Source organism: Poecilia mexicana, unplaced genomic scaffold (genome assembly GCF_051168715.1).
Source record: "Poecilia mexicana isolate PSO_F unplaced genomic scaffold, ASM5116871v1 scaffold_10, whole genome shotgun sequence".
Classification (NCBI taxonomy): domain Eukaryota; kingdom Metazoa; phylum Chordata; class Actinopteri; order Cyprinodontiformes; family Poeciliidae; genus Poecilia; species Poecilia mexicana.
The window spans coordinates 19,461,236-19,479,685 of record NW_028263379.1 but is presented as its reverse complement, the minus strand read 5'-3'; the positions used below and the strand labels follow the sequence as shown (position 1 = coordinate 19,479,685).

Below are 18,450 nucleotides of genomic sequence, written 5' to 3'. Positions count from 1 at the left end.
TTGAACATCAAAACTTGATTATTTTAAACTTATGACTTAATTTTGAGGACATTGGGTGGTGAAACTTAGAAGCAGAAAATTATAGTATGAGAAAATGAGTGAAAGCAGTTTTGATTTTGCAAAGGCCTGACTGGAGAGCAAATAAGTGTTGGCTAATTTGTTCCAAGTTTTATGGATCTGTATTTTACATGCCTAAGTTAAATTAGTCCAACTGGACAGAGTCTCATGACAGCAGATGCTCATACCAGACACAGATGACATTGTGACCTGTTGCATTTTGGCCAGTGTTAGAAGCACACATGAAGTAATGAAAGAAGAAAACAGGCATATATTATAACTAATATTGTCATCGCAATATTTACCAATATTATGGCCATGCAACATTTTATAAAATAGTGCTGCCAAACCCAAAGTAGTAAATAGTAGTAAATGAAACGGCTGATTATTCCTACCACCGTAAACAACAAAACTATAAAATTACTGATGTCAACACTTTACCCCCAACAGAAGATGAGAAGGATTAAATTAAATTCATGTTATATTAATAATCGATTTATAAACCCATCGCAGCCTTCTGAATTGTGAGTGAATTGAATTGTGAAGTTCTTAAAGATTCCCACCCCTAGCTAATATGATTTGAAGCCTTTTCGCTGGCTTACAGGTAATTCCAGGACTAGCTGAAGCTGTGAAAACAATTAAGCCAAACCCCCTGAGGCTGACTTATTCCCTGACTGCATTGCTAAACTAAGGCTAATCTAAACTTGTCCCAACATTTAACTACGATAATACTGGTGGGTTTCCAGACCTCTACAGTTATCAAAACAAGAGTTGGGCAGATAGTGTCTGTCTATTCAGCAAACACTCAAATCTTCTGTTGATAGCCCTAATCAAGAACTAATTAGAAGATAGTCACTTTTAAAGTAATGGCACACAAATAGTTTGAGATGCTCATTAAACTAGTTAGACTATTGATCATTTTAAAAAGCAGATGACATTTCTTTTCTGGTTAGTGAGGGTTTTTACTGCCCATCATTTACTTTATTGTTTTATGCTCTTAAAATACATCTTATGTATCCTTTTATGTTCTGTGTTTTCCTGTGAAGCACTCTGTGTCACTCTTTTCAGCAAACGGTACTGTCTAAATAAAATTTACTTGCTTACATTCATGTACTTATCCAAATGTCAAACTTTCACCATGATCTTATCCTGACAACCTGGAGCTACACTATTTAAGTTTAGGAAACCAATGCACTAGTTCACAGAATTACTCTATTAAATTACAATTTTGCTGCAGCCGAATCATGCTTTTCTTCCTTTTCTTGAAACAGTGCTGTTGGTACACAAAGCTGACAAAAGATTAGCTGTAATCACTAAAGGGAAGACAGAGACAGAGACAAGGTCTGACACCGTAATCCCAACTAAGCTCCTCCTTTACGACACGGGTAACAACAGTGAGGCCAGTCATATCTGTGAGGATCAGGAGCTGTTCTGTCTAACCAGCTCTTCACTGACTGCTCAAAATGATAGGGAGATTAAAAGTGCTTATGTTTGGGCACAGTCCTCAAACCAAGTCCCTTTAGAAAACAGCTATTTGAGTAGCACAGAAAAGTTGAAAAAAGAATCCTCCAGCTAATTTATTCCAGTTACTTAGAAATGCCATTATAATCAGTTTTATTACATAACATTTTACTGCTAGTTACCTGGCTTGTTGTTATTAGAAAGTCACAATCATGAAAGCCTGAGCCTTGAAAACTATTACTTGCTAATTATTAGTACCCAATTACTAGAAAGCCATTGAAGAGTCAAACCAGCACTACTGAGGACACAGCAAGCCTAAGATACATCTTACAAAAACTAATCAATTCAGCAATTTTCAGTATAGTGTATTTAAAACATCAGCATTCATTAATTCATGTGTATGAAAACAGTGACAGAGATTCTGTTATACTAGTCTACAAGCATATGAGAGAGACACACACGTGTTCTATGTAAAGCTCAGAAATACAAAAAAAAAACTACTTGATCTATTTAAAAAAAAAAACCCTGCTGTCAGACATGACATAAAACATGTCTGATATGAAGGTTAGGGTTAGCAGATTAGATTCTTCAGTCAACTTAAACTGCCAAGCTATGTTACTGAAACAGAATAAAGATCAGCAAAACTGCATTATGATAAGATTATGGTTACAAAGAAAATTTAGGCTCGGAGACTGCGACCTCGTGACTTTATGTGATTGGGTAAGTTCAGAGAGGAAAAGTTACTGCAGAGCATTTGGCAAAAACATGCGTGTAAATAGGTAAAAGTAAGAAATTTAACAATTTCTTATCTAATGATGCAACAGCAGATAATATGCCAATTGTTTTGAAAACTCTTGAGTTGATAAAACTAGACAAAAAAAAAAAAAAACTTTCACAAGTTCATTCTAACCGACAGTAAATTAGTTAGAATGGAAGTAAATTAAAAGCTTTGCAAGCTCAACCACAAGAAAACGTGCACTTAATTGTACAATGTGCAACTAGCAGTACAACAAATATATGAACTGACGTCAGACCCCAAATTGAGATCACTACAGTAACAAAGACCCTGGTCTAGATGCAATCATCAGAGACCTTTAAAGCTTCCAGGCCTTCAGTATAGAAAGTCATCGGAGGGTCATTATAATTACAGGCCTACTGGTACCTATTTACACAATTGATGGAAAAGAAGAATGAGAAAGATAAGAGTGAGAAATAATGAGTACATATAAGGAAGCATCCTGTTTGCTATTTTTGCACAACTTCCTGTCACAACCCTCAGAATTTGAGAAATATAACTGTGTTCAACAGGGACCTAGCAAATACGAGATGAGGAAAAACAATTTTTTTTAAAAAGTCAAAAATACTGGGCACCAAATCTGCATTATTGTCGGCTCAAACGACAGACAGAAAGAGAAACTTCTGTTTTCTCCAGAGCCTCACTGCACGAGAAAGCACGTGTAAGCACAGCAGCGAGCTACAAGAAGCAGACTTGTACCGGAAGCTGTGAAAATAAGGGTGACGCAGCTGCACTTTGTGACTTGAGCAAGGGAAAGAAGTGATTAGGCATCAAATGAACACCTGTATTGTAGTAGCTTGTTATGTTAAGGATCAGTTAACAGGTGAGAATGACCCACTTTGAGATTTTTAATCTTAACACCTAAGAGTTAAAAGGTTGAATTAGCATTGAGACAACAAAAGGCGCTTTTCCATTAGAGCGCCCATCACCGGTTTCGTTTCGGTCCGCACCGGCCAGATTAATTTTCCATTAGCAGATCGTGCTAATGGAAAAAATCTGGCTGTTCTCAGATTTTTGTACTTACTTCAGGAGTAACACTAGCCACACTGAGCCAAGTACTGCACTGAGACGATTTGATTGACAGCTGACTGTATTCATTGATTAGCTTGTGAGTACCTCAGGGTAAACTCCAAAACAAAATTATAGCTTAGCTGTGGAGTCTTTATTATATTTGGCCTCGCAATGAATTTCTATAACGCCAAATGATATATCTGGGTTTATTTGAATCCATCAGAACCAGTGTTGCTGCAAACATCAGTGGAGAGTTGACCACAGAGGTATTCTAATGGCCCACCAACAATAGTGAGGAACAGGCTGTGTAATGGAGAAGCTCACTACCTGGGGGAGAACCAAACCACACATTATCCTGTTAGTTTGCGTTTTCCAAATGGAAAAGCACCTAAAGCTAATTCCACCTCCTGTCAATTTGGAGGAGCAACAAAACATGTAAGCAAAAACTTCCTGTTACTAAGGAAAGCTTAGACAAAGCACTCAAACAAATCAAATGTAGAGTCACAAGGTTTGTCATGCCAATTAACCAGTTATACTTATTGTTAGCACCAACTGGATGAAGATAGTTTAGCCATTTGCAACAATGGCAGATTTCCAGCAATTATTTTTCTTTGAGAATTCTGTTTATATTAAATTTGATGATAAAAAAAAAAAATCTAGTGAGACAGAATTACTAATGACAGATGGCAAGCTATCATTAAACGTCTAGGGGTAATTTATGGCATAATGAAAAATTTTGAATTTGCCTTTAGAACTGTTTCTATTGACTGCTTAATCATTTATTGTGCATTCAGCAACATCTACTAGGGCTTTCTAAAGTGTGGCCACAGTGAAATGGCCTGTACTTTTATAGCACCTTGTCTAGTCCAGAGGACCCCAAAGCGCTTCACACTACATTCAGTCTCTCACCCTCACATTCACACGCTGTAGTCACTAACTCGCCACTGGGGCAGCCTGACAGAGGCGAACAAGCAATGCAGGTGAAAGGAATACGAGTTGTTGACCAGGAATGTCAACAATTGTTTGTCTTCAACGATGTGAAATATCTTAATGTGAGATAAAGCTTACTGTAGGACAGGGTGTTGGTCAGTTACACATTGTAATGTTTGACCTCCACAGTGATAAAATGCATACCAACCCAAACTTTTGAACACTCACCGGAGTTAACTTAATCTATTCTTACTAAGGTATTTAAAAGGTGTAGAGGCTCCGCATTCCAACTTCCACCTGCCTGCAAAAAGAACTTTGTTATAAACACATAGAATGGCAGTTCAGAGAAACCAGTCATCTGAGGTATGGAGATAAAACGGCAAATATTTGACTGTAGCAGAATCATTGCATTAATCCACTGTTCAGCTAAGGTGTCTCTTATGCAGTTACTGGAGTTCAGACGAGCCATTAGCATAACTATGTGTCATGTAACACAAAAATCACATCCCTAATCCACCGATAAAACTGTAGTTAAATTTTTAAAACAAAAAAGAAATTCTCCCTTTCCTCAGGTCTGGTTTAACTGAGATATTTTAGCTTTGCATAGCATCGAGATTCTCCATGATGATGAGTTTAACTAAATTTACCACTGATCCTCTTTACAGAGATGCTGTTAATGTGAAGTGGATAGTCAGTTTTTATTCCAAATTAGATCTTTTATTAAAGTAAGAAATCATTGTTGAAATAAGATTGAGATTTTTAATTTGAGCTCTGCAAAGTTGTATAATTTCTAACAAGACTAGGGCAGCAGTTAATGATTATTTTAGGAATCGATTATGCTATTGATACTGTCGATTAACAGGATGAAAGAGTTGGCATGTTCAGATGTTTCAGTTAATCTCGCAAGCTCATGTTATATCATAAATGCATACAACTCTTCAATTTTTAACTAGTAAATCAAACATTGTGTTACAAGTACAAGCTTGATCCTTTGTAGCGAACAATGCAGGTTAGGAAAAAACAAAGCTCAGCTCTTTCTGCTTGAAGGGCTAAAATGTTGACTGATTTTTCAATTAATAATTGGATAGCAAAAGGTTTTTGTTTTTTTACAAAATTTGAACCAGATAAACTATGCGACTCGAGTTCTGGGTAGAAGATATTTAGACAAAGAGGGTTTTTCAAATCCAATCATATACATTCCTTGTACAATTTTGGCTTAATTACTGCTCTGACTGTGTTGTTCTTTCAGCAAATGAGATGTTTTATAGGCTGAACATTTCAGTTAATGTTTATTCAGTGACTAAATTAGTTAACAGCTACTTCAATAATGGATTAATCTTGATTAATCGAAGAAAGTAATTTGCCATACTGTATGCTTTTGCATTTAGAAATTATGTCCACTTGATACAGCACTATCTACTGGAGGGATCTCCATGCACTTGGGTCTTTACAAAGGGAGCAACAAGCAGCTCCAGCTGTCAGAGGAAAACCAAATGGCTTACAGAACGTTGCTTTATTTGTCAGCGACTTTCTCCCCTGAAGCATGGGATTTAGAAATATTGGCAACCAGGTGAAAGACACTGACGGGAGATACAAATGCTTAGAATGTAGAAAATACATAAATTCTGCAGTAATGCCAACACACTACCAATTACTAATGTTTTCAAGAACAGTTTACCAAATTGTCATATGCTGTCTTCATTTAAAAAACACTTTAATATGCTGCGTGTTAATTTTTAATGTACACACGGGGTAGTGTCCACTCATGAATAATGAATGACTGTTCATGGTATAAAAGCTTGCTAGGTTAGGTTATAAAATCAACATGAACTCTGATGCCATATGTAGTGGCTTGTGAGACCTTAACACCTCCATAACCTTTTTAACGCCTAGACCCAAAACACCACTAAATGTTTTGGCAGAAAGAAAAATTCTGATGAGGAAATAAAACATAAATGCTCAAAGCATCTATGGCATAATAAAGTCTGCATCTCAAGTTGTGATGAATATGCTTCAGTCTTGGCCAGAAATACATTGCTGTCAAAATGAGCTCATGGTTGATTCTTTTTTTTTTTCTTATTCAACGAAGTAATTATACTTCAAAAATTAACTCTGATCATAATCTCTTTAGTGCAGCTCTCCTATAACTGCTTTAGTCTCGTTTTGCTCTTTAGTGAACCACCACAGTCTAAGCCAAGCAGCCCCTCCTATTAACAGTCTACTCAACACTCTAGTTTCATATTGGCAAGACATCTATTCACTGTAGAGCATGCTCCTGTTACACCAAGATGCACCAAACAGTTGCAGGTCTGTTGCAGCATGTGGGTTTTTGTTGTTCAAAAGGAGTGGGTATGTTTAAAAAAAAGATGCCAAGGAGAATCAGAGAACAAGTGCATATTTACCTTTTCCACTCGACTCTGAGCACTCGAGGCAGATTTAAGAGGGACTGAGAAGTCGTGACCTGGCCTGCTTATTTGTGCCACTACAGAAGGATAAGCATTTGCTGAGGTGGTTCCCCCAGGAAGTAATCACACTGATGCATAAAGTCACAGTCAGGGAGAAGATGTCACGCTCGAAAGATGATGCACTTTGCAATAATGCTGATGCTTACTGATTAAGAGCACTTCAAACTCATATCCAGCTACGGCTATTTGTGCACTCTAGAAAAAATACATTTAAAAGCATTTGCAAAAGGGTGCAACAACCCATTATTTTGAAGATGTATGGTTTTAGAGAGCAACAGCCCAAGAGTGGAAAAATGCTCAAAGATTGCACATTATCAACTCCAGCCAGAGATGAGTGAAAAACTCTCATTCTGTTGAAAGATGAATATGAAACATCCAACGCTATGTTTATACACCGGAATGGACATAAACACAGAAAACAGCCATAACAAACCCATAATTTCCATTATTTAGTCTGCGCTTCATGCTTTTACAGCATATAGTACGGCACAGTAGAACCCCTTGCCTGGTTTACTGCTCTCTGTAGTACCATATAACTGATACTAACTTTTCTACATGCATTTTGTAGTGAAACTCCAGAGAGCCAAACTGGCACAGTGATGCATAAACACTGGCTGATTAGTTAGATTTACATCCTGTGAGTGTGTAAAATGCATCTGTGCCCACACACAGTACTTCCTCATTCACCGAGTAAGTTAAAATTTATAACATCAGTTAAAGACATGTGATTAATTTGTGGAGACAGCAAATTGCATACTTTTGATCACAACAGCATGAATTGTTCAGTCATGAATCGGTGTGGTTTTCTACATTACACAACATTTGGTTCTGTAACTTAAGTGTTGGATTGCTTTAAAAAAAGTGTTTTTCAATTTCAGTCCCATGGACCACTGCCCTGTATGATTTAGGTGTTCCCCTTCTTCCACACACCTGGTTTGAATAAGTGGGTGATTAGCAGGGTTTATGCAGCCCTTGATGGCTGTAGAGGATGTCGTGCAATCATTTAAATTAGTAGACATTTAAAATATGCAGGGCAGTGGTCCCTGAGGACTGCAACTGAGAAACACTGCTTTAGAACATATTAAAACATTCTCACGGTTATATCTTCATGCTTTTCTCTTAATTAGGCTACTTGCTGCTGATTAGTCGGTGTGGAAACATGTCTCTGTTAAATCTATAGAATCTGACAAGTGCTCTGCCATGCAGTGATTTCTCCATCTCTGCAACATAACTGATCCCCTTCATGTTCTACCATCTGCTGTGGAAAAAGTCAGCTGCTCTCTTAAACCGTTCTATTGGTCAGTTCCTTTGGCTCATTAGCATGACATGAATATCTCGACTTCACGTTTACTTGGAAACTACTTAGCACATTCTAAAAATTCAGAACTTTTTCCAAATTGTTATGCAACTTCGATTACTCTTAAAACTGTCATCTGCAGATATTGCTGCTATTAACTGTTCTTCTCACAGACGTTACACCTGGACCAGTGTTTCTGTGCTGTATTCTCTACATAATTGAAAAACTGGAGTTACTTTTAAAAAGTCCAGGATAAAAATTATGGCTAAATTTGTAAAAAAAAAAAAAAAAAAAAAAAAAGTACTTTAAACTGATAAAAAAAAATTTAAACCAGCAGTAACTCACAATTCTGGTATATTGAAAATCCCACCTGACAACACACAGGTGCTGAATGGTAACAACTGACCAAAATTATTTACAGCCCAACATACCAAAAAAAAACAAAAAAACACCCAATGACTATAGCTGACAGTATGAGAGCGCCCACACAAGCCAGACATCACAACCATGTTAAAGTGACAAGTTGTTAGAACAAAGTTATTTAAAGCACATCATGTTTTCTTGCAGAAAACAAGCATAACGGGTTACATTTTTAGGCGTAAATACATCCAACACAATATGACCAGGTGTTCATTAAACAAATGGTTTCTATAGTATTTTGAGAAATAAATAGTTTATTAGCAAATTAAAAGTTAGAGTCATCTGTAAACAGTATAAGGAAACCATAAATTTATGGACAAATGGAACACACAATTTCTAAATGTCATTTATTTGAAGAAATTAGTCAATGTTTGTTGCCATTCCAAGAACCAGAACCTTCCTATAATTGCAGTACAGCTTCTTGCAGGTTTTCTATGCTATTTGATTATTTTGGTGATGAGCTCCAAATCTCTGAGGCTAGAAAGCCTCCATCACCCTTATCTGCAGATTTTTGATAAGAAATATGGGCATGGCAGTGGCACCGGGGTAAATCGCAACCCAGGTATAGAGGCCTTACTCCTCAACTTGGCCGTCACAGGCCTAATGACCTTTGCCTCATGTCTTCCCTCTCTCTTGTAATCCACTTTCCTGTCTGGCAACTGTCAAATAAAAGCCATAGAGCCAATAAAACCTTAGAGATGAACAATAAAAAATAAAAATGAGGACCAATTTTGCCACCCTTAAATGGAATCCGAGTTCCAATCAAGAGGGGCGTCTTGTTAAAATTTTAAAAATTACTGCTGGTGTACAAAGAATTTTGAGTTCAACCCTAAAGGACTTGATACGGGGAACAAAAGTGACAGTTTTCCAAACAGGACAAACAGGACGCAACAGAAGCAAAAATTTAACAAAAGCGATAAAAGTTGAACAGAAGTTGAACATTTTGAAACTTTTCCCCAACAAACGGAAAGCAACAGCAGAGATAAAGGTTGAAAATGTTGATACTCTCGTTTGTTGCATCGCTTGCCTGCACGTGCACGTGTATAAGCTCAAAATTTCACAGGCACAAATTTCGCTGGTCGCTTGGCTGGAGGAGGGAAGGCAATTGTCACCTCATCACACAAGTTCCATAGAAATTGAATGGAGAGAGAGCAATGTTGCTCCCCGTGTGTCAAGCCCATAACTATTACAAATCTCCAATAAACATGGACAGAGACCAGAGCAGCAGTGTTAATTATAACAGGAAAAAGAAAAGTCATCGGACTTCAAGTAACTCTATGCAGTTGTTAAACAACTCTTTCATCATAGAACTTCAGCCCAGGAATGTTCAGAAATAATCAGGTTGTCTATCTTTCACCGTCACTGCTCTTTCTCCCAGTTAACACTTTGAAGAAAGCTGACTACTTTAAATACATTCTGCACATTACCAACCCCTAGGAAAAGCCACATTTTCAAATGCAAGTACTTCTGCTTTTTGAAGAAAAGTGTCAAACATCAAAAGAGATACACTTACACCTCATTATATGATGCAAGACACTAAATCTGCAGGGAAAACGGTGCTGGACACTGAAAAACAAAGACTCCAGGCCAAAATCTGTGATCTAGAATTCACCTTGTATCCCAAACAACTATCCAAGGTCGTGATCCCTGGCTAATCCCCACTTTGTCTGCCTGCTGGCTTGAGCCAGAAGGCATGTTTACATCAACAGCATTTATATATGCTGACCGTCTGTCTCTCTGGACCTAATATAGATGGGACTTTTGGAAGATTCACTTTTGGTTTCGAACCAAATACCTGACACACCTGTAGATATGGAGGAAGATGCATCACTCCTGTCAAACACATCTTCAAGTTACATTTTCCAGAGAAGAATTAGATTTTTTTTTTTTCTGTGGCAGCTTCAGTTATTATCTTTAAGATCAGATATGGGTTGATAAGATCTGCTGTACCTGAGCTAATGAGCATATAAAAAAGACCAAGCTGTCATAAAATAATGCAACAATGTAACAATGTTACAAATAATGTAATTATTTGTAACATTTTTGGCTAAAATTGACTAGCGAGTGACAGACTGATTCAGTGACAAAATCATGTTGGTTATCCGAGATCATTTTGATTAGGTTTCCATGCAACAAGCTGTATAGACAAAACGCACACATAGGTGTGACACATTTCTCTTCCGTTTACTGGTTTCACCTGAATGAGGTGAAGAATTATGATAAAATCAGAGCAGTCAGTAGAACAGGAAAAACAGCTGAGCACTGATGTCACTCTGTAAAACAAGTTCATCTCAAGTTTATACAACTCCAAGTTGCAATAAAAAAAAAAAAAAACTTAATTGGGTTTAACATCTTGGAGCCAACTTGTAAACTTGCATAGTCAAGCTAAGTAACAGATCTGCTGTTTTTCTTGGGAAGGCATGGGAAGAGAATTTATTTAATGATCAGGAAATGCTGACTTGAAAGAATCAGCTCATTAGTGTGACCTACATTATCAAAGGTCAGGACAAAGCACCATACTTTAAACACCCATATTGAAAAACTGGTTCAGTAAAGGTCTTTTGCCCAAACACTCTCAACATTATATATGTTGAGAGGGGTTGTCTTTTTGCATGAGATGATAATTGTACCAGTAAATTAAAAAAAAATAGTCTCAACAATAAAGGGTATTTAAATATTTCATTAAATTATAGCTAAAAAAGATTTAGACACACCACCAAAAAATGTGACATTTTATTAAGTTTCCTTAATTATTTTTATTTTATTATTTTGCAGTTTTTAAAATCCCATTTTGACCCCCACACAAACTAGGTGGGAGAAATTAACAAACATCAAAACTTGATTTTCCTAATGTAATTCATGACCTAATTATGTGGAAGGAAAAAGGTGGAACTCAGAAGCACATGTGTGCAGCAGCCCGGACAGTGGAGTTGCACAGCCACCATTTTGATACAATTGATACACTAGAATGTCCAAATATCAAAACAACTTCAAAGAGATTCAAGATTGTTTTATTCTGCTCACATCTGGTAAATAAAACTGATTTTGATTCTTAAATAAGAGCACAGTCTTTAAAAAAGTCTAAGCACTAAGATTGAACATTTTCAAGTTGGTATATTGTTGCCCAAGCATTGGCTGTACCTACTAATATGAGAGTTTTAGAGCATAATGAAATCTAATTTATTTCACAAATTGAAAAAAATAATAATTTGTTTACTGTTGATCAAAGTAAAGAAAAACATGTATTTTTAAATATTATCTTTTCTTGACAACCATATCTAAATCATGCTGAAGCTGCAATCTCCAGCAGCCATTGGGCAAGGGGAGGGGTTTACCTCACAAAGGAAACTGGAGGGAAGGGAACCTGGCCAAGCTAAGCCAGAAACAAAACGTCAAAATCTGGCAGCCTCCGAACAATAAAAGCACAAATGCTGGGAAGGGAGGTCAAACAACAAATAGGAAAAGTGATGGTGATTGGCTACTGGAGGCAGCCTGCAATACATGGAGATGAAATACATCATCTCCATGTATCTGCTTTGCTTTTCTTCAGTGTGCTCATCTTGGAGCATGAGTCTGTAGCCAGAAAGAAAAAAAGAGACAGCAGAAGCTAAGCCCTGCCTGGAAATTTAAGTGTGGACTATCTATCTAAAAATTTAAGTATATAGCGGATTTCTACAGTGAAAAGAAACTTGGGTAACACAGCTGTCAGTAACAGAATGGGAGATACAAAAAAAAAGTGCTGACTGGTTATTATGGTAATTCTGAGAATCCAAGAGCTAACGGAAATATAATACAATTTCCATGAAATGCAAGCACACCTTTGGATCAAATCCTTAGCTGTGAAGAATGCTGCCTGCTGCGCACCCCATTTAGATGCAATGAGCCCAATACACGAGTAAGCTAATTTATATATAAAAAAAAAAGTTGTCTTGATTTTTTTAACTTTGTATTAAAGATTACTTTTTTTTTGTCTACATGTTGCACTGTCTGTGGAAAAATAAGTTGTCCCATTTTTAATTGAAGTAATGTGACAATCAATTAGAAAATCTGAAACAACCCTTAAATGATTTTACAACACTACAGTACTGTTCAGACAAGATAATAGCTTAACCTTGTATTTATTTTTTTTAAACAATATTAAGAAATGGATGCATGTTGTCACCAAGTCAAATACTGAGCCTCTTTAGTTTCAGTAATGTATTATTTGCTAGGTATTCAATCTACTAACAAGTTTATTATTTGAAATGTCCTGTAAAGTTACAAAATGACAGAGCAACCAGTATTAGGGATAATTCTCCTTTTTAAATAAACCACACCCACATCCAGCCTCCCATGCAGGTGTTATTTTAACTAGATAAATACATAACTACTCTGTATGTTAAATATTTACTTATACTACACCTAAATGATGAAGGTATACAATACATAATAACTTTGTATATTATTATTTAGATGCATTAAAGGTCTGAATGCGGATATAAAACTCCACTTGCCTACAAAATACATTTATCTCACAATATGAGCAGTTCAACACATACAAAAGCTGACCATTCATGCAGCATTATGAAATTGTGAAAAACTGAGCTAGCATACCAACTCTGGACATGCAAACCAATCATGATAAACCTCAAGAATTTTATCTGCACCAGCTGCCTGGTATTTAGGCTGTCGAAGCCCTGATGATAAAAGACAATTTATTTTTTTTTCTTTTTAAATGTGTGCATTCGGTAAAGACATAGAAAAGTTGAGTTGGTCTGCGCACTCTATGGCTACGTTTTGTAATCAATATCAGCTTTCACCCGCTGCTAGAGGTGACCAGAGGATAAAGTTGCACAAGAGTTTGCCCAGGCCGATGACAAACTTCATCACCGTGTTGACTCTTACTTCAGTGCTGCCATCCAATCAGCACCCTGAGTCATAGGAGCTGACACAGCCAGGGAAAAATCCATACTAAGTAATCTGCTTAAAATTGTAGCCACACCTATAAACTGAAAGTTAAGTTAATTCATTTAAAAACATTCTTCGGCATGGACTGTTTTATTTAGAGACGGATGGGAATACACCGCTTCTGTAGAAAAGAATACAACCATAAAGGGGTGTGTGCTGTGCTCAGACAAAAGTTGAAGTCCTGTGTTGGCATGTTGCAATCAGTCAGGAATGTATAAGCCTCAGATGCAGAAATGAGTTGAACTTTAAAAAAAAAAAAGAGTGAAGAGTCAATAACTTCCTCATATGTAGCCAGAACTATGACCTCAACCATGTATACACACACAGGGCAATATCTGAAGCTAGTAACAGCCGGTGAATAGCCTGGAGAGGTTACCGTAATTACAGGTAGGGTGTCTGTGTGAAACTTGAGAAGAAACCCTGACCAGCAGCGTGTGTAGAGTTTGGTGCAACACCTGGGCCCAACTCTACAGATGACTAAGAAAGATAAAAATGCGTGAAGTTCAGTCAAATGAGATACTCACAAATTTCTTTTTCCCATCTCCATCCTCGTCCTTGTCCTTCTTCTTTGATTTCTTATCCTTCTCTTTCTTGGATCCAGCAAATGAAGCCGAACTCCCCGTGTTTTGATCCATATTGGTAGATTAATCCGTTTGAATTTGACGTACAGATTGACTCATGTAGCGGGTGTTCTTCCCCTGCAAAGTTGTCTAGCTTGGGTGGGAAAGTGTATTCCCAAAGGTCTAGTGCTAGTATCTCAGCTAGTTAGCCACAATTAGCACAGGTCTGCTAGTAATTTGGTACACAGCCAAGCGACCCTCTCGCAAAGCCGCCCCGTGTGTATGACCAAAGGAGGGAAATTCAAAGCATAAGCCGAAGTACTCGAGTCAAGAAGCACGAAAACAACTTGTTGCGCCTGTGGAATATCAACGAGCACCTAACGCTGTTACTTCCTATAGGTTACACCAGCCACTGAGTTAAGAAACAACATCAAACCCCTCAAATATGCGGTACAAAAAGAGCTAACGTTAGCTTTAGCCCGGGCTAGCCCGTGGGCTCCAGTAATTAGTTAGTTAAAGCGGAACAAAAAGCCTGCGCGTCCACTTCCACCCGTTGTTTCGGTAACAACAACGCGGAGTCGGCGTTAAAGATGACCAGAATCGATGGTGTGTCTAATATTGGTTTCCATGGCTGCTCAACAAAGTTTAGGTAACTTTTTAACCCCTGTGTGACAGCGGAGAAGCGAGTAGTTTCAACGGTAGACTACTTCTTCCTGTTCTTTGACAGTCCTGGTGAGTGGGCGGAGCATGCGCCCTTAAGCTTCACCTGAGCCGACTTAACTGACAGATCACTGCACAGGGCAAAAAAAAACACCGATCATTACGTCTTATCGAGCATAAGCAGCATCACCAAACAACAATAAGGGAAACAACATGGGGAATTCTCTTTCACTTTGTGTCATAATCTAGATTTTAAAATATCAAAGAAGTCAATTAAATTCTAGAACAATTAAAAAAGAATAAGCTCAAACGTGATATGAGTAAGGTGCAGCGCCTGGCTAAAAGTTTGTTTGTTTTTGTTGTTGTTTTCTTTCATTCTACTACATTGGAAGCAAAAATGTTACATTATTAGGGGTTTTTTTTTTAAACATACCAGCTTAAACAATTTCATTTTTGTTAAATGGACAAAAAAGAATGCAAATTGGAAAATTAAACAATAAAATAATTTAAATTCTATTCATCCCCTTTTAATCAGATACCTTGAAATAACTTCCATTGCATTAAAGTTGAAAATTGACCTAATTACTAAAAAGAGCCCACTTGTTTGTAGCTTAATCCCATGATTGTCTGCTGGGCTTCCTTAGATATAAGCTTTTTAAACTACTTTGAATAATTAATTGAGCATACTGTACTATTTGATAACTAGGATTAATTAGAATGTATGTGTGATTGAATTAAATAGATTTTTTTTTGTCTGGAGACTGTTAATAGGAAATATAAACTGAATTGAGTAGAAATAACTCCTGTTCTGTGAAGAGCTTTTTTTTTGAGAGAGAACATTGAATGGACTGCATCATGAAAGCCAAGGAACACCAGACAGGTTTATTTTGCCTGTGCTTCCTCCATGGTTACAGTTGATATGTAAACACCTAGAGAAATTTAAAGCATAGTTTCTACAACTGTATCCCAAGCTTTAAACATCCCTATGGCACTCCAAAAATCTGAAAATGTAAAGAGTATGGGAGAGCTACAAGCATCCCGAAACCAGGCATCCACTTAACGTGACAGGCCTGGCAAGAAGAGCATCAATCAACAAAAAAGAAAATAGGTCCATTGTAAATCTCAAGGACCGGTAGATCCACAGATGTGGTGGGAGAATAGACTGAAGAACTAATATTTGTGCACCACACAAATCTGGTGTTTATGGAGGAGTAGCAAAAAGAAAGTGCAATGTTGAAAGAAAGCCATTAGCTTGTTTAAAGCTAGCTTGTTTAAAGTTTGCTGCAACCCATGTCGGTGAAACAGCAAGGACGTGGAAGAACTCTGATCTCAGGAGGATGGAAAAAGCTACAGGCTAAATACTCCAAGTTTAGCAGTAACAAAAAAAACCCCACAACTCTTAATTCTCCTAGGGTCCCAACCTCCTTGGTAATACAAAGGCAACTTAGTTTATTTTGCAAGGGAATAATCAACCATCGTGCTCTTAAGTATGTATGTGTTGAAATTATCAAAGGCATATTGTATCGCCCTGTGAAATGGCCCACATTTCAGTTTTCATCCTTTTCCTTCTGTAAGCATGTGTGTTTCAACGCCTGAACTCTTTTTTTTTTTTATGAAACAACGTGTGAGTCCTCCTTTCCTGCAGTGGTTGCAGCCCTTCAGCATTTTGCTCTGCAACCACGCATACACATAATAGGACCTGGGGCTCCACCGTGTGGTCAAAATGTAAACGGCAGTTATTTCAAGGTGACAAGGGAATGGATTCATGCTGGTGTTACATGCTAAATTGGAGGACTGGATCTCGATTCTGACTTTAGAAAGCATTACAACTGCAAGTACATTTTTTAAACATACATTTTCAAAGAAGTTGCAATTCATCTTAGGTACAAAATAAGCAAACATTCTATGTGTTGACTTTCATATCTGTTAAAAACATACAGACGAACCTTTGACAGAATGAGTGTTCGGTATTATTTTGGCTGTATGTTTCATTGCATAACTTTGACTCAGACATACACAAACTTGTAAGCGCACATAATCTCTCTCTCTCTCTCTATCACTCACACAGTAAGAGAGACAGGATCACAAAGACAAGCTTATTTTTTCTGTCGTGGTATGTGAGTGATGTTTCCCAATAACAAGATTGGGGAGGATTTGCAAATCACCGGCGACACTGAAAAAAGCCAACACTTTGGTCTGCTTTATCGCACAGGACTCCGCCACAAGTCGTCATCCCCTATCACGGTTATGAAGCTAAAAATTGTCTATGAGAAGTTAATTATAAAAGTGATAAGGCTTGCAGTCCTGCGGCACTGTGTGTAAAATGCCTCTGTGGGTGTAATAAATGATAAACAGTTGGCCTTTCACGTCAGCAGTTTGCAACATCTTCTCCTGTATTATTCGGTCACAGGTGCACAACCAAAAAAAACAAAACAACAGAAGACATTTCAGTATCTTTATACAACAATATATAGCCACTATAATCTGTCATTTGATCATTTTACAGTTGAAAAAAAAAACTTTTCAGATTGTATCCTAATTGTCTTACAAGACAAGACAGTCCAGTTACAGTATTACAAAATACTTTTGTACAGACTAGAACAGTAGTTCCTATGTTGACACATTGTGAGCCATGTTTTCATGAAGGAAAACAGGCCCGGGGCTCAGTTCTGTGATGCAAAGTGCAGGCGCCATGTCAGATTTGTAAGCAGTTGGATGAGTTAATGCTGGAACGACTAACTGGAATGAGGATCCTGGAAAAAATTGGCTTCCGTTTTGTGGAGAGCTGCCGGTGAATCACGGCAGAGGATTGTTTCACGTTTCATTATTTAGATTAGCAGAAAGCACAGGCCTATGATTAATGAATCATTTCTGAGGTCCCCCTTTTATCTTTCCACCTGTCACAGCACTGAAGTGTTTTTATATGTCAGTTTCAGGCCTGCGGGCAGCATCTATCGCAACTGATAACATTCCAGGTAAGAGATCCAGCAAAATGCGCAACCAGAAGAAGTTCACTAAACAACATGAGCGCCAGAGCTTTGTCCCTTGTGTGTGTGGGGGGTGGGAGGTTATTTGTAGGAGGTCCGGGCCTCTCTCAGTGACCTGTCATATGGCATGGAGGCGAAGAAGGAGTTCCGCAGCTGGCAGTTGATGAAGAACACAATCAGCAGGACCAGCAGGAAAAGCAGTAGGCACATGACGATGTAGGTGATCAGGTCCGGTTTGTGCAGCTCGCCCTCACGGAGGCCCCCTCCGCCGCCGCCCCTCCCCGTGGTGGGTCTCAGAAGGGCGGCCACGCTCACCGAGCCGCCGTTGGAGGCGTTTAGGGAGGAAGGGGCGTGCGTCGTGGACTGGGCCATGAGCACCAGGTCGAAGTCCGGGGAGTCGGTGGAGTTCAGGAGGATCTGTCTCAACATGACGCCCTGTGGGTTCACCGAAGGTCGGCTGCAGGAGAACAAACAAACAAACAAACAAACAAACAAACAAATTATACAACTGACTGACAGCTCAAAAAAAAGAAAAAAAGAAAGAAAGAAGAACCAGCTTCAGAGTAGAAATGTTTTTTTTCTCTTTTTTTTTCCAAATATCCCGTCAAAAACAATTGTATTCAGCAATATAGCGAAATAAACCATAAAGTAGTCAAGTAGGTTCTAACAGGAGATAGTGGCCTTATAACACTGATTATTCCCCAGAAAGAATAATAATAATAATAATTTACTTGGTGTGAGCTGCGAAGAGTTCCGCAGGTGATCTGAAGAAGTCAAAATCTCGGATCCGCATTCCTCAGCGTCCCCGACTCTGATCCAGCGCCGCCAAGGACGAGTTGGCCCCTCCGTCGCTCCGTCG

The 18,450-nt window shown here is 38.1% G+C and overlaps 2 protein-coding genes across 3 annotated transcripts in view; both read right to left on the bottom strand.

Moving 5' to 3' along the window:
- The window catches only part of diaph1 (diaphanous related formin 1), a 64,620-nt gene extending 49,940 nt beyond the window's left edge, over nt 1-14,680 (bottom strand). For both annotated transcript variants that reach the window (XM_088009550.1, XM_088009551.1), the window contains exon 1: nt 13,909-14,680. In XM_088009550.1, coding sequence (XP_087865676.1) covers nt 13,909-14,019 — 111 coding nt within the window. In that variant the 5' untranslated portion in view covers nt 14,020-14,680. The remainder of the gene's footprint in view (nt 1-13,908) is intronic.
- Nucleotides 14,681-17,045: 2,365 nt separating this feature from the next.
- smim32 (small integral membrane protein 32) lies at nt 17,046-18,177 on the bottom strand. The gene has a single exon (XM_088009236.1). The coding sequence runs from the start codon at nt 18,018-18,020 to the stop codon at nt 17,673-17,675; it is 348 nt and encodes a 115-aa protein (XP_087865362.1). The 5' UTR covers nt 18,021-18,177; the 3' UTR covers nt 17,046-17,672.
- Between the last annotated feature and the right edge of the window lie 273 nt (nt 18,178-18,450).

What these genes read in the sequence shown, in the direction of transcription:
- smim32 (XM_088009236.1), bottom strand. Translation starts at nt 18,020, where the DNA reads ATGTTGAGACAGATCCTCCTGAACTCCACCGACTCCCCGGACTTCGAC.